The sequence below is a fragment of the Camellia sinensis genome, chromosome 2, assembly GCF_055761805.1.
Source record: "Camellia sinensis isolate YWXY chromosome 2, ASM5576180v1, whole genome shotgun sequence".
NCBI classification, from domain to species: Eukaryota; Viridiplantae; Streptophyta; class Magnoliopsida; order Ericales; family Theaceae; genus Camellia; species Camellia sinensis.
In genome coordinates, this window is record NC_138962.1 from 29,481,358 (window position 1) to 29,499,025 (window position 17,668).

At 35.3% G+C, this 17,668-nt stretch overlaps 1 protein-coding gene across 1 annotated transcript; it reads right to left on the reverse strand.

Annotated features, from left to right (window-relative positions):
• Positions 1-1,162: 1,162 nt before the first annotated feature.
• LOC114287955 (uncharacterized) lies at positions 1,163-5,716 on the reverse strand. Its single transcript, XM_028231421.2, has 6 exons — positions 5,371-5,716; positions 4,269-4,504; positions 3,934-4,192; positions 1,938-2,117; positions 1,697-1,852; positions 1,163-1,584 (listed from the first exon to the last, which is right to left on the reverse strand). The coding sequence occupies exons 1-6, from the start codon at positions 5,398-5,400 to the stop codon at positions 1,411-1,413; spliced, it is 1,035 nt and encodes a 344-aa protein (XP_028087222.2). The 5' UTR covers positions 5,401-5,716; the 3' UTR covers positions 1,163-1,410.
• Positions 5,717-17,668: the final 11,952 nt, after the last annotated feature.

The following is a 17,668-nucleotide window of genomic DNA, read 5'->3' on the forward strand; positions in this document are numbered from 1 at the left end:
TAAAGTTTATAATTTATTTCAATTTATTTCCAAAATCAACTTCAGTGCAATTTTAAATGAAAAATTCCTCAAAATTTGGATGAAAGTTTACTTTAGGAGCAAATTAAAAAAATTACCTATATTAAAGGTCAAAATGATAAAAAAAAAAAAAATTAAAAATAATTACTTTTAAGAATCAAAAGTATAATAATAATAAAAAAAAAAAACCCACAAAACTTAAAAGAGACAGTGTAATTGAAGCATTTTTTTTTCTTAAGTTGATTTGTTATTTATTATGTTAATAAATTGGATTCATTTTGCATTCTAAAGTTTTATAATTGCATATCACATCATACCTAATATCTAATTGAGATATGAGAAGGTCTAGACAAAAAAAATAAATAAATAAAATTTGAAATGATACACTTTAATACCATGATAAATGTCACACTAATAAATAAGATGATTTTGTAATATACGTTAATTTGTACAATCAGAATTGACGAGCTTTAAAATAAAATGGGGCAGAAATTAACAAAGTGAAAAAAATATTTTTTGAGAAACTAGAGAGTGGATGTTTTTTATTTTTAATTTACCACATATTACTTCCCCTCTATGCGTTTTAAGGTTAGCAAGTGGTCAACAAGCTCCAAAACACCTCCCTCTACCAACCCAACCAAGGATTCAACCAACCCAACCCAACCCAATCCAACCAGTCAACTTCTACTTTAATCACAAAGTGTGAACCATATAAGCCCTGTTTGATTATCTAGATTAGAGATAAAGCACTGAGGATATAAAATATAATATAATATATTTAAAATATAAGATGCATCATACATATATATATGCTATGGAGTAAATTTTACTATGTTTGGTTTTATCAGAAATAATTTATTTTATCCACAAATTTCCGTTCATAAAAATATAACTTCTTACCTCATAAGGAAGATGATGGAAGAGAGAGAAGGAGGAAGATGAACAAATTAAATAGTAATGGCATGGTGCTCTCTCTCTCTCTCTCTCATGATGAAATATTTTGCAATAACCAACCATGGTTTACATATCACAATTTTACAACATGTAGAGAAAAAAAATCTCAATTTGTGCTTTCTATGTTTCTTTTAAATGAACTAAAAATTCAGGATGAACAAACAAACTAACCACACAAAAAAAAAAAGGATTGCCAGGTGAAATCTCTTCCTATTTTTAGATCAGCTCAACTACAATGTTTATCCCTCACAAAGAAAAAAAAAAAAAAAAAAAAAAAGGTGAATCAAATTCAGAGAAAGCAATCACAACATGGAAGCAACAGGCAAGTGCTGTGGCTAAAATTTCAGCAAGGTTGGTGGGTGTACTATCGGTTCCTACCCCTAAAAAAAATAAAGAATTAGGTTAAATGTGCTATATACAGTGGGGCGCACGCAAGTTTTACATGTTATAATCTGAATGGAGGAAGCTTTCATATGGCGTTCCGTTGAGTGCCCTCTGGATATCATCCCAGTTCTCAACGTGTTGGGACAATGAACCTTTGTGTATCTTCACTTGCTGACTCTTCAGATCCCTCTGTGGAACCCTCAGAAAATCTTGGACATCCTTCAATTTCTGCAAAATACATGGAAAACAGTACTTTTGTATGGAAACAGAAAGAAAAATAAAAATAAAAATTGGCATCTTTTTAGGATCAACTGTTTTATAAGACGATGAAATGTCTTACGGTGGAATTTTTTATTATGTCCTCGTAGTATAGGATAATGTGTTGGGTGCTCTTGAAGTATTCTAAAGCTTTGGCAGTCATTTCCTCTACTTGCCTCAGATTGGGGATCAGCAGTGTTGTATCGATTGTAGGTTTATAACTTGCAAGTATTTCTGCCTGAAACAGTATCGCTTATTCATGACACAGAGAGAAGGAGAGGGAGAGAGAGGGGGAGAGAGAATGACTTGTGAGAGAGAGAGACCTCATGGGATGAATGCACATGAGATTTATGTGTTCCATTCAGTGGCTTAGCATTTTGATCGTAAGAGTTTGCAAGAATTGAAATCATCCTGCGCAGAAGATTTCTTCTGAAGAGAAAAATCAATGAAACGCCCTTGGTATTGAAATATTCTACAATTTCTTCATGATGCTGCATTAAACCCTGCATTTAAAATAAAAAAATAAGGAAACCGTACTGTGGTTACATCAATTCAACATGCATGCAACAGAGGAAATTAACATTACAAAACTGAATTATAAGTTCATACACATTATTAATAACATCAGTAAGTAATGAGTGTGGTCAAATTGCATAATTTCAAGGTTGTCCGTGTCAGAAAGATGGAAAATTTAGCGGAAAACATGCTTTTTTAACAGGTAAAATTCTGCAAAATGAAAATTACAATGTTATCAATCTTCTGTTTAATCTGTTGCAAAATAACAGTTTCATCATTTGCCAAAAAGAAATTATGAAAGTTTGAAACTCATACTATATTCAGCACATTTAAAAGAAGGCCATGGACCTCACAATTGAGTAGTAATAACTTGATCCACAAGAAGGTATATCAACTCCAAGTCTGATTGCAGCATAAAATCAACACATCTGAAATGTTTTAGCTAAATTGAGCTTAACTTTTTCAATTTGGATGCAATGTATAGACTCCGTCAACCAATCCTAAAGTCAAGGCATTGAACTAACTGTCGCTATAAGTTGCACAAACAATTCTGGGGAGAGATTGTTGACAGCGATGTTTTAATAAGTTTAGAAAATACATTTTTAGAGGAATAAGTCCACAGAATGATTTAGAACATACGTCATCGAGCAGAATTACAGAAATTTTGACTTTGCCAGAAAAATTAGATTGTATGTTTCTTGGAACCAGGATTGGAAAATTTGGGGGCTAATTCTCGGTCAAGACACATGCGATTACTTTATTTTAGTACATCAGGTAAAATTTACTTTGTAATTAGAACATTTGAGAAGTGCCTCTGTTTGTTCATCCAGAGGAAGTCCTTTTCCCCATTACTTTTCTTCCTCCTACACTCTGTAGCTCTTTTATTTAAAACAAAGAAATGAGTAATATTAATAATTTGAAACCTCCCTTGTCAATAGATGCACATTGAATTAATTAGGATTTTATTCGATGGATCTATAACACCACCTCAATCTCTTCGGTCATTACGTTTAGAGTGGTGCAACTCCTGTCTTTCTCCTATTTGTCCTAGTCATTCATCTTGGAGGAAACATTAACCTCCATTATTGTCACAACCCTCTATTCATGTATAAGAGTGCATGAGGATTATATTTGTTTGTTCTCATAAAGAAATACCCTATTTACCAATAGTGTGTGGAATATTCAGAAAGTAGCCTGTGTGGTTGTGAGAGGCACGTCAAAGACGCTGTCCTAAAGTCGTTATGTGCTCCCTCCGTGCAGGTTCTAACGATCACAAACGACTCCAAGATACAACCCAAGAATCCACAGGAATCTGACACAATGCACAGTTGTACCAGAAGAGTTTGCCAAGAATGTATCAATTGCCCAGAAAATATGTGATTATACTCAACATTATGTAATTGTTCTATGCAATAATTAGAAGATTACAGCTGGTTGCCTAACAAACTCACACCTGAAAAGCTTAATTGCTTGTCAAGATAATTCAATCTTCCAATCTAAGCCTAGTTTGACATATATAAAAATATTTATATGATAATTAATCTAGGGTGCTTTTGTCAGTGTAGCATGGAACAGTTGACAAAACTATAAAATCAAACAATCATCATGTTCAGAGTTTGTATCGACTCTTAAGCAACCCAAGAATGAGGAGAGATCTGATTATTGAGACTTACACACTTCAGCTATGGTAGACATACCTATAATAACTACCAAATTGATGGCAAGTTATCTCATATGGAAAAATTGATAAACTAATTTGTAAGACAGGAAAAAGTTGAATAATTCCACCAAGGCATCACTCACCTGATTAAGCATCCATTTCAAGCCAACTGCAGCGGTGCACTCATTCTTGGAAGCACTGGTCAACCAGTCAAGATTGTAGATTTTATCCAAAGTTTCGACTATTGTTGAGATATTACTCCTCCGGACTTTTACAGAGAAAATCTCTCCATTGGAGCTTACGTTTATATGACTATTTAATAACGTCTCAAACCATCCACTCCCGGATCTCTGAGTAGAGAGAATGGCAAAATATCTCACCGGGTTGCATTTACACTCATCCCTAATTATTCACATCACCATCTATCAGTACATTGATATGAAATATAGACTCAGAATGACAATAATTAATGCCTTACCTGCTAAAAGTTTTGGGTTGCGGGTAATGCACATAAAGTTTTTCCCATGTTTCTATAATAGGTGGCTCACACGGTCTTTGGATCACTTGAACATTTAGCAACCCAAAATTTGTGCGGGTACTGATTTGCTTTAGACAGATTGAGCAGATATAAAGACCACATAGCATTGCAAATGTCAAGACAATCATTCTCAACACCAACGAGGGTTTCTTTGGAGCCTTCGTAATTATAGTATCCTGAAATTCAAATAATTAAACAAAAATATCCCAAGTAAAAAAAGAAAAAACAAAAAAAATTTGCAGGTATTTGTGAAATCATATCAACATGGTTAAAAAGATATAATTATTTACACCACTCTCTACAAGCTTAATCTTTAAATGAGATGATTGCAAACAATTTAACATAGTATCAGAGGAGGCGCATTCATGTGTTTTAATCTTATTGCCTACCCATTAATACTTCCATGTGTTAGGACATAAATAATCAGATTAAACCTTTCTCTCTGTATAAGGGTAAGCAGACGAGATGATTGCCAACAAATTAACAAACCCTAACACATGAACTCAATCTTATTAATCTCCAAAGAGGCAATGTCAAGATATAAATAATTAAGTTACACCTCTCTCTCTCTACAAGCTTTAAGAAGATGAAATGGTTGTAAACAATTTAACAAAGCCTAACCCATAAACCCAGTCTGATTAAGCTCTAAAGGTTCCCCACATGTTCAATTCAACTTAACACAAAAAGAACTGGCCCTAGATATTCATGAAATTGTCAACTGAAGAGCCTGGAATTGATAATCCTACGTGATTGAACTACCAAAAAACTGTAATAAAGCTGAAAAATAGAAATAATATCAATAAAACATAAAATAGAAATAATATCAATAAAATATAAAATAAAAACAATATGGGTTTTGCTTATATTTCAATATATTGACTAAATTTAGGCAAACATTGCTAGACTATTCTAAACCAAAATCAGACGACAAACACATAACCAAGAAATAAAAAGAAAAAAACATTTTATCGAACACTACACATGCATTGCATATTCATAAAGATCAAAAAGAAGAAGAGAAGGAAGTTAAAACCCAGCATACCCTGATGCATAAACAGAAATCGTCAGCCATTTTTACCCCTTCAGAAAAGGAAGAGAAAGAAAGAAAAACTAAAAAAAGCAGAGTGTAGCCCAACTCCTCTCCTTTCTAGCTTTATTCATCAACTCCTCTCTGATATACATGTGTGTCTATAAACAAGAGAAGAGAGAGAGAGAGAGAGAGTATGATGATGGTGATGATGATGGGATGCTTCAGCCCGTTGCACGCTGTTTGGTTTCTTCAGATTTACACCTCCCTCTCTCTCTCTCTCTCTCTCTCTCTCTCTTCTCTTCTCTTCTCTTCTCTTTTCCCCCACTCTCTCTCTCTCTGTTGTGATCCAAATGCGAATGAGGAAAGTTGAAGACGATGATGGAAGCCTTAAAACTGCGTCGTTTTGGCAGCAACGTCACTTTGATTAGTTAAAAAAAATTTAATTTAAAATTTTTATTTTATTTCGATAACGTGCCCAATTTCTGAATTTGGTTTTGGACCTTTATAAAGTCCAACATAAAAAGCAATAAAGCTACTTTCAACGTGAACTCATTCATCAGAAACTGTAATAAAATGGTAATTATAATGATGAGGTCTTGACTTTTATTGTGCTTTTTAATTTTCTAAAAATCTTTTTGTTTAGCTTTTAAATTTCTAAAATCTTTGTTTTGCAATGATGATTAATCAAATGTTTTAACGTCCGGCTTTTTGTTTTACCATTCAGCGATTCTTTTGACTGACAACCCAACGTTTTAGGGTAGAAAGTTTTAAATATTTTTAGAAAAATTATATATATATATATATATATAATTATAACTTGAGATAAAAAAAAAATTAAAATTTTAAATTTGACAAAAAAATAAATTAAGATACCAGAGACAATTTTATCAATCATTCCCTCTCTTAATCTTTACTAAAAAAATAAAATAAAAATCTACATATTAGTATATTAATATTTATATTTTTACATAAAAAGCACAACTCAATATTTATAAATATCTTATCACACAATTTTAATTATAAAAAATTCACACAATATTATATTTTTTTCAAATATTTGTAAGGACAAGAAAATATAAACACTAAACCAGTAGCAATCACTCACTATGCACAACTCTCTTTCTGCTTAGTCACAATGCTATGGACACTTTTAATTTTTGATTTTTTTGTTAAAAAAATACAAAAGATAAAATTGATTATATAAGTTAATAAAATAAAAAATCACATATAAATCATAATCATTAAATTTTTTCTTTTACAAAAGTCAAAAAAGTCAAAAACAAAAATCGAATAAGGCTAAAAAAGTTAAGAAAAAATAACTAAAAAGTTAAAAAGTCAAAGTATTTCCCAACAACCAATCCCTTGTTCCACCATTGCTACATGCAAGGCAACCAATGAAGCGTGGACACGGACACGCGACACGACATGGACACAAGGACACGCAAATTTTCAAAAAATAGGAGACACGACACGCTGGGGACACGTTCAATAAATATAATTAATTTTATTTATTATATGTCATAAAATTATTAAAAAAAATCATTAAAAGGTAATAAAATATACAAAATAACACTATTAAAATTATAAAAAATAAACATTTAATTGATTTAACATCATATATATCATTCACAAATAACATAAAAGAAAAGAAAAAATCAAATCAAATAAAAATATAAAAATAAAATAAAATAAAATCAGAATATAAAAGAAAAGAAAAAAAATAAAATCAAAACATAAAAGAAAAAAAGAAAAGAAAAGAAAAAATAAAATCAAACAGAGGCTGAGAGAGAGAGAGAGAGAGAGAGATCGACTGAGGGAAAGAAGATCAGACAGAGGCTGAGAGAAAGATAGAGAAAGAGAGAGATAGCGACTGAGAAAAAGAAGAAGAAGAATGAAGATCGAAGAAGAAGAAGAGCAACGTGTGCCTTAACGAGTGACGACGGACGAGGAGCGAAGACGAACGACGAATGACAAATTGATCAGGTCCTCTTTTTTCTCCCTTTCTATTCTGTTGTAATCGATTAGGGCAGATATTGCTCTATTTTTACTTATTTACAAATCAACCCCAAAAAAGTTGGGTAAATTGTGAAATTATCTCCGAACGTGTCCCGAAAGTGTCTATAACGTGTCCAGAACGTGTCAGGAAGTAAAAAAAAAAATTAAAAAAATTGGACACTTTGTACTGCGTGTCGGTCACGTGTCCACCGCGTGTTCGATGCGTGTCTGTATCCGACACTGGTATGGAGCCCTCGGAGAGCTGCCCGTGCTTCATAGAAGGCAACACTATCATCGCCCAGCCCCTTGCTAACAAGCAAGGCTTGATTATCAAATGTCATTAAAACATTATTCTATATGATTTTTTTTTTTAATGTGGTTTTTGCTTCTTTTTTTTTTTTCTACTTTTTTATTGGTGTGATTAAGAATAGAATCAGATTCTACAAATTCTTTGTATATTTGGTACTCAGCTATTTTGTGAGATTGATGCATGCAAGAAATTATTGTCAGTATTCTAGTTTAAATGGTAGTCTAGATTAATTGTTATTACTCTAAGCCAAGTTGCGGGATTCAACATGCCACCTATTTTAATGATTTAAAGTTATTCATTTTGTAAATTTACTATTTATATTATTTAAGAAAAATTGACTTTGTAATCTTAATCTCTTTCATTTATGTTTTGTAATCTTAATCTTAATCTCTTTAATTTATGTTTCCAATTTTTTTTTTTTTTTTTTTTTTGTGACAAAGGTGATAAAATGAAATGATTTCAATATTGGATTGATCTTTTTTTATTTATAAATAATATACATAAAGAATCTTATAAAACAAATAATTTAAAAATTAATGTGACTCGTGATCGGCTTTATGGGTCTAAGTAACATCCTCCAACCTAAGCACTAGTTTGGGAAGAGGTTATGAGACTAAAATAGTCACAAAAAAAAAAAACAAATGATGATTTGGGATATTCTAAATAAGTGTACTTTTGACTTTTTATATAAAAAAAAAATTTTTTTTTAGAAAAGTAGAGAAAGTGGTTTGAAAAGTAGAGAGGAGATGTTGATAGATGTGATCTAAATAAGTGTATGTATGTAAAAAAAAATGCACCTTTTTAGTTCTTTTCAAACAAGCACAAAATAAGTTAAAAAATTAATAAGACAAAATGTCACATCCAAACCATAATCATTTTATTTTTTCTCTCACAAAAGTCAAAAAAGTTAAAAAGTCTATTCCAAACGAGACTTTTTAGCCCCAGGTTAGGCTTCGTTTGGGAACAGATTATTTTAGTAACTTTTTAACTTTTTACAAAAAAAATATGTAAAAATGTAGAGAAAGTGATGTGATAATTTATAATGACTTTTGACTAAAATATATAATTAACAAACGAAACCTAAAATAACTAAAAAGTTAAAAAATCAAAAAGTCAACCCACGTACCAAACCAACCCTAAATTAGAAGAGAGGCTCATCTCCTTGCCAATGTATAAAGCCCTATAACAGAAGGGTACAAATTCGGGTGACTCGTGACGGCTCTGGAAGTTCAAGAAAACCTCTCTTATGAAAAATAACCCGTATAAATTCTTGATCGCCGTGATCAGGTCCTTCGAAATAAGACTATACCTCTTGTAAAAGTCTTATGGAGAAACCATCGTGTCGAAGAAGCAATGTGAGAAACTGAAAGTCAAATGCAAGTTAAATACCCACACCTCTTCAAAAACCAAGGTACGTCATGTTTGGGGACGAACTTCCTTTGAGGACAGGAGAATTGTGGCACCCGAATTTTTACCATGATTATATTAATATTAATAATAATAATAATAATAATAATACTAAATAAAAAAAATTAAAAAAAAACATAAATAAATAAATACAATTCTTTAGTATAATATTTGAAATCTTTGCTAAAGGGATAGATTATAGGACACTGCATGTTTAATATTAAATATTTTAGTAAGCGGTAAGTGAAGTTTTATAGTGTGGTGGTGAGATTTTAGACGAGAACCTAACTTTTAATTATAGGTAATTTTAGGGATCATTGTGGATTACCAAAGAAGGTAATAACACTTAGAATGGTAAAAAAAGTCAAGGAGTTAGTGGCCCTTGGACAAATTCGTGAGGTAAAAATACATGTGGCATCACTGAGTAGAAACGTGTTCAAGAAAGGGAGCGACGTGGCAGCCATGGAGCTTAGGACTTGCGTAGCAAGCAAGAGAATGGGGACTATAGATAGTGAAATACTTGTGCAGTGAGCTTCAGAAGTAAGGACAAGAAATTGGAATCCATTCGTAGTAAGGTGAGCTTTGACAAGTGAGGGAGTATAGCTGGGAATTGTAATAGAAAACTCAAACTTAAGGGTCAATCTTAAGATCAATTATATTATACTTTGAGTTACCATAATATGTTTTCTATATGTCTTGAGTTACCATAATATATTTTACGAATGTTTTGAGTTACCACAAATTATTTTATATAATTTATGTTTTAAGGTTATGTTAATGTTTCAATTACGTAAAATAATTTTTTGAACTTTATTTGCTTAAATTGAAACCATGGATATATGTATTTAAATTTTAGAAATTATTTGACAGAGATTTTATAAATAATTATGTTTTGTAAGTACCACCACGGGAGTCCCACGCCTTGAGGGACTTAAATATACCATTGGCCCCTATTTGGCCACCTTGTGGTCTTCTGTTTGTTATGAATCTATTGACCCATGTTCTGATTATCACTCCAGTGACCCCTGTTCCGTTCTGTCCTGTACCGTGGTTATAATTATTTACGTAATTCCTGTATTTCAGTTTCTGCCATTTAAATAATTTAGTTATGCAACTTAAATTACGTTAATGTTTTAGCTTAAATAACTATTCATGGCTATTTTGTGCCCTTATACTCACAATATAATATTTCTCACTATGCCATGTGCTTATAGCTGTTACCCTTTTCAGGTGACGAGACTTAGCAGGATCAAGATGGAAGATAAACCACAGTGTTTTCTTTTTCTTTTTTTTTTTTTTTTTTGTACTATCTACATTTCTAATTGGACACCTGAAATAAAATAAAAGCCCAAATGACTATGTTTGTTTGCTTTTAACAAACATTCGGTACCTAATTATTTTATTTTAATTTATTTAATTTATCTGCTTACGCTACGACTACAAAATTATTTGAATTATTTTATTTTCATCTTGTTGCGAGGCCAAGTCTTTGGGCACCGGGTTTGGGTCGTGACAAAACTGGTATCAGAGCTTTTACAAAACAAAAAAAAAAAAAAAAAAAAACCTGAGTGTCTATTAGTAAAATATATATATATATATATATATATATTGTCATAAAATAAAAATAAATAAATACTATATGTTGTCCAACATTGTAAACCGCTCGGAACTCCACTCCGCGTGCGAGGGCGCGAATTGGTGTTCTTAGCTACTACAGTTCGGACTCATGTCATGGTTCTGAATCTAATCTCACAAAGTGCAATGTAAGACTGATAAATCACCAAAGAGTCCAAATCCGGCAAATCATTTGGGAAAATCGATTTTTATCAAAAAGCGCCAAACATGGACTGTTTTGCCAGATTTCAGAGTCGCTATCTAAATATTTTATTTTGGGAAATTTAGGAAACCCTGACTCGTGCCTAAGGCCACGTGTCTGTCATCACCAAAGTTGCCTCGGCTTGGGAACTTGGGTACGAGAGGGGAAGGTCATGCAATGAACACCCCCGCTCGCCCAATCAAAGATCGGCCTTTACTAACATGATATGTTGTTTTTGAAAACACATATGTTCTTATTCTGATTATTAATCTAGAACTACTATGTGATGCGCACAGCATACAAGTATAGACTAAATCACTCAAGTTGGAACAAAACATCTCATGTTTGTTTGTTTGAAAATGGTTTGAAGTTGCTACTCGCAAGTAGGCTAAGTCGTGGATTTGCCACCCTCAAGTGGGCTTAGAAAACATGATTTGCTACTCTCAAGTGGGTCTAAAACTTGCATTTCGATGAATTGTTCCAATTCAAGCAATGAAGCCTTCATCCACAAGGATTCATGCAGTTAATCACTTAAGCAATTAGCCTCGTGGCAAGCATGCTATACATGGCAACATACACATCTCATGCAGTATGCTAAAGCGTAAAAGCTTACCTAGTACTTCGAGCCAAAACAGAAGCTAGTTAGTATTCAATGCATAATCCTAGCTATGTCAAGAATGCCTAATGCAACACATGTAAAATGCAACTAAGATAGGCTCGGCTATTCTAAAATGGCATATGAATGCAACTTGATAACATGTATTCAAATTGGTATTGAAATACAATGTAGTTTGTAAGATGCACCGAGCTCGGTGCATGCGAGATAGATGAATGGATGCACGGATGCGAAGCATAAGGATGCTAATTGAAATGTGCCCTAAAACTAACCATTGAAAGCTGGTAAATAAAAGGGAGAAAGACGTGAGGTTAGAAGACATTCACACACATGCACACTTATTACAACAGTTGTGCCCTCTCAATGGAGGGTCCGAATAATAAGCTAACTAGCTAATCTAAGCTAATTAAACTAATTATTACAAAACAAGCTAACTAGCTAACTACACTAGCTAATTAAACATTACAACATAAATTAATTAGCTAAACACGTTAACTAATTAAGTATAAAATCAAAGTATAAGCTAGCTATGCAAAGCAGTAAAAAGGAGCCTAGGGGCGAGAAGCACATGCATGCTCGGTCGCCTCGTTCGGAAATCCATCACGATGCCCCAACCTGCCTCTGTTTTCATTTGTTCTCAGAACACTGCACAAGCTTCCAGAAAGCTTCTACTCCATCATGGAGACCTCCAGGAGCATGGCCGACCACTTAGTGGTGTTGCCAACCACTTGTCGACCACTTGCCTTTGCTACAGACCAGAAAAAGTGGTCGGCCAGCCACTTTTACTGGTCTGCCGACCAGAAAATGCTGCACTTCTCCAGTTTGTTGCGACAGAGAACAAGAAGGGGCATGGCAATGTATTTGCAAGCTATGTGTGCACAACCACCCTCCCTATCATTTCTTAGGCTCAAGGGAGTGTAGTTCTCGACTCTCAGGCCACCAATCGAGCATCGCAATGCACGATGGCCGAGAAGCCAAGATTGCACAATTCAATGTAAATGAATGCACAAATAACATATAAGAGCCTTAAACTCTATCATGCATGATCAAGAGCGTCGGCGATTGAGAAATGAGGCACGTTTCATCACTTCAAGTATGAAAGATCCCTCGTTTCTCGTGTTTGGATTAACACACTATCCAAACACAAAGCAATGCATGCGCAAGATTCCAAACACAATGCAAGGCATGCAAACACAATGCAAACAACAAGCATGTAAATATCATGCAATGTAACAACATCATGAACATGCAACAACATGCAAATAACAATGTATATGGACTTAAACTGAATATGGACAGACCTCAATCATGCCCAAAACAATGGCCAAAATGCATCAAAACTAAGGCACAAAAGGGCCAAGAGCACATGTTCATGTGAGGGCTCATCAACTAAGCATAACAACACAACTCTCAAACATGATCAAGGAGTGGCAAACATGGAAGTGTGACAACACTAAATGCACTGAAATCATGTATGAAATGGTGCCAAACCACTCAAACAACACAAGTATGGCATGCAAGAGCCCTTAAACATGAAAGCTAGTGAATGGGACTACACAAGAGGCATGCAATGCATGGAACAAATGGATGAACCAGCCACAAACAGAGCTCAAGTAGGTCAAACCAAAGACCAAAGCATGCTGAGAGGGGTGCTCAAAGGTCTAGGCATGCATGCATACAAGCTAGGCCACAAATAAGGCAACAATGGCATGACCCTTAAAGGCACTCAAAGGGTGAAAGAAATGGGAATATGGCAATGCTATATGCTCTGAAATAACATGTAAAATAATGCCAAATCATGCACATGTTACAAATGAAGCATGCTAGGAGACTCAAAACTTGAAACTAGCATAGGCACTTGCACTATAGCTATGCAATACATGAAGCATATGACCAATGCAACTCAAAACAATCCTAGAGCATGTCAAATCAAGGATAAAACATGCACAGAGTGTAGCTAAAACAAGCTAGCATGAAGAGCCAAAACAACAAGCATGCAAGGTCAACAAGGAGGATTACACTACACCTACCAAAACCAAGCATGAGATGACTTTACCAATAAAAATCAGAGTTATGGCATGTCAAATTAACACCAAAAATGGGCTAATATCAAGTCAACACATGCTAGAATAACAAGCTCACTCATTAGGCATGCAAGGCTAGTAAAGAGGACTTACACTACAAGTGTAAGAAGCAAATGAGGGATGCTCTAACCAACCAAAAAAAGAGTTGTATCATGGCAAGACAACACCAAAAACACACTGAAATGGTGGCCCAAAAGGCTAGGCAAGATGGCATGCACAATGGCTCATACTTAAGGCACAAAATACCAACCCTCCAAAGCATTGAATGAGTGAAAGATGTGAGGACATGGCAATGAAACATGCTCTGAAATCACATAACAAATGATGCCAAATCATGCAAATAGCCCAAGCAATGTATGCTAGTGGCTTGGAAACTCAAAGCTAATGAGCTAGAATGCACTATGGCTATACAAAGCATGGCATGCATGACCAAAAAAACATAAATCAGAGCTTAATCATGGTAAAACATGAGTAAAATCTTCCTGGAGTTGAGCCAAAATCATACTAGAATGATGGTCCAAAGCATGATGCATGTTAGGCTAGCATGCAAGATTTCACTACAAGTGTAGAATGCATGCAAGTGGTGACTCAACCAAGTTAAAAAAGAGGTATGCCATGTCAAAATAACACCAAAGAAAAAAAAATTGAGAACAAGCTAACACATGCTAGAAAACCATGCTCAAACATGAGGATAATAAGGCAAGCATCCAAGATACAAGGAGAGGGGATGACCCCCTCCTATTTGGGACCTCAAAACACACTTTCCACCCCTGAAATTCCTCTAAGTTTTAGTGGTGAGAAGGCCAAAAAGAGGTGGTCCCAATAGCTTAAAAGAATAGCACAAAAATAAGGCCAAACAAGGCACAAGAGGGGGTAGACCACCCCCAACACCAACAAGGCCTTAAACAAACATTTAGAACACTTGAAATCAGAACTTTTTGTAGTTAAGAGTAAGGCCTAAATCAGCATGAAAATAGGTCCAAAAGCTTAATCAAAATAAAGCTTTAAAGGGCTAGTTGACTCACCCTTGAAGAACAACTTCAAAGCTGCAACCCCAGCAGCTTTTCTGAGCTCAAACCAAATCAAAAACACCAAAACCAGCTTCTAAGTGCCTCAACTCCAAGAGTATGGTGTTTCACTATGTGTTTATGTGAAAAAATGTGAAGAAACTACACTTTTGAGCACAAATATGAAGCAAAGGAGCAATATAGAGATAAAAATTTATGTATAGCTCTCAGCCACTTTTTTCTGAACCTGGAGAGGGGAGAGAGGGCCTCCCTTATATAGAAAAACAAGCCTCAAGCTTGTTAAGGAAGCTAAGAGCTCCAAGCCATCCCTCCATGTGTATGGAGGATGGTTTCTGTGCTCACCAGCTGGCACAGCTGGCAAGAAAAGATTTTCAGAAAGGTGCAGGAATTCTGCCGATCACTTGAAGTGGTCGGCTAGCTACTTACACTAGTCGGCCGACCAGTAAAAGTGGTCTCCTAGAAAGAAAAGTGGTTGGCCAGGGGGAGGAGTGGTCTACACAAGGAAAACAAGGTGGTGGCATGGTGGCCTACCACTTTTGGTGGTTCAAAGACCACCAAGACCAGTTGGCCGACAAAAAAACTGGCTGGCGGGGAAAAAAAATGGTTTTTAGGGAGAGAAACTAGTCTCCAACCCTTATTCCACCCTCCAAGCAAGGAAAACAAAGTTTGTACCAAAAACAAACAAAAAAGGATGAAAGACGAAAGTCCGGGGGACAAGGCGCGCAGTCGAAAGCCTCGAAAACTAGTCTACCGGCACCAAAAGTGGTTTGTGAGGGAAAAGTGGTCTACGACCACAAAAAGTGGTCTCCAAGACCTCAGTGTCCCTCTTGACCAAGGCAACAGGGCATGGTTCAAAAACTAGGTTAAAAGGAGAACGTTAAGCGGTCCCGAGACAAAACGCGCGACCGAAGGTTTCGGAAACCGGAAACCGAAAACTAGTCTCCAAGAGGGAAAAGTGATCTACGACCACAAAAAGTGGTCTACAAGACCTCTCTCTCCCTCCAGGAAAGGGAAAACAAGGTTCGGTTCAAAACCAAACCAAAAGGGAAGCAAGACAAGGCAGTCGGCCAAAGGCTCTGGAAAGTGGAAACTGGCCTACCAGAGGGAAAAGTGGTCTACGACCACAAAAAATGGTCTACGGACCTCTCTCTCCCTCCAGGCAAGGTCAACAAGGCTTGGTCCACAAACCAAGCCAAAACACAAAGAGTTCAGAGGCCCGAAGGCAAGACACTCAGCCAAAAACTCCGAAAAAACTCAAAATGAGCACAAACATGCACAATCATCGAGCGCTCAATCGATGACGTCTGAGTCTTAAGGTCGGTCAAAAATAGGGTGTCTACAAACATCATAATTGTTTAATTATATATATATATTATCATAATAAAAAACAAATAAATAAAATATTGTGTCCAACATGATTTAAATAAATATTGGGTAAGCTAAGTTTTCCTGTGTTGTAGGACACGGCACACCAGCAAGAATTGCTTTTGTTCGAGCCCAGGGAGCGCATCTGGCCCCTAACTTATTGAAGGAATGTGGGGACTCAGAAAGCACTATCGAACAGACCCACCTCGACCTTGACTGACTCATAGGGAGGCTAGTATATTTGCAGGCCGACCTTGACGAGGATTACTTGTTTTGAAGACTTAGCCGGGCTAGCACTCGAGAGAGATACATTGGGCCGATGTACGTCGTCGGATTGGTACATCCGCATTTCTTGGTTGCTCCCTTACCTCCAGGCTTTGCCAAGAGGAGAGGGAATATATACCCTAGCAGCCACCCCTAGCAGCTACATTCGCACTACTATACCTCATCCACAACATATTGTCCAGACCCCAGCTGTGGACTACACTGATAGTACCACATACTTAGAGATACCTATGCGGCTCACTGGGCGACAGTTTTGGGGATATGACCACGGTGTACCGGTCTACATGGGCCAGGTAGTTTGGCGCTGTTTTGGGATTAAGCTCAGTGTATGGGAGTTTGAGTCCCTCGTGCAGCAAGAGTTCCCATAGCTGTTCCACGGCCTAGTTATGACAACCCCGACTCATGATTAATGCTAATTCATGATTAAGCATGCTAAGTGAATGATTAAGATGAAATCCTAAATTAATTACATGAGTGTGTTGCTTTAAATGCATTTTTATCTGTTCGATGTAGAAAGATTTGTTCATGTTTTGATTTTGATTTGCGAATTGAAAGCCTTATCGGCAACCGATTCAGAAATTGACTTGATTTATATGTTAAATAGGATTTATAGAATTTTATGGTAGGTTTAATTAAAATTCGGTTCGGAACGATTAAATTAGATTAATTTAATGCCATTTAATTAACTTTGTTATCTACCTTTATTGACCCCACTAGTTCAACTTTAGACCTTTTTTCTCCTTAATTTGATGCTCAAACGTGAGAGAGGGAGAGAGTAGGGAGATTTGGGCCCTAGACTTGAGAATTGAGTTCAAATAAGAGGAGTTGCTAGGAGAGAAGAAGAAACCTTGGATATTTGATCATCTAGCTCAAGAATTTATCACCTAAGGTCCAAATTGAACATCCAAGGTAAGAAGCCAAGTTTCTAGTCTTGAAATTAAGTTGATTCATCTATGAATTCAAGTGAATTGAGCTATAAGATGTAAGAATTACGCTTAAGAAGTAGGAAGGAAGATTAATCTATGCATGCATGTTCATTTCATTAAATTTGGAGCATGTTTGCTAAGAATTCTCTCATGCATGTCATAGATTGAGCTTAATTGTAGAAGATCATCATGTTTTCTATTAATTTGCCAAGTTTGATCATGTTTTAAAGGAGTGGAGTTCAAGAGGATTCATGCATGTTACATTCTTGAAACATTCATAAAGTTTAAGTTGAATTTGTGTACAATTGGCATGCTTTTGGGCTTTGATCTTATGTAATGATCTTTAAATCATGATGTGTTGTGAGTTTTCAAGTGTTTTCCAAAAATTTTCCCCAAAAGGATGAGTTTTAGAGTGTTGAATTCATGTTTTGAACTTTGGGAGCAAATTTGGAAAATCCAGAATTTTGTTTCCACACTC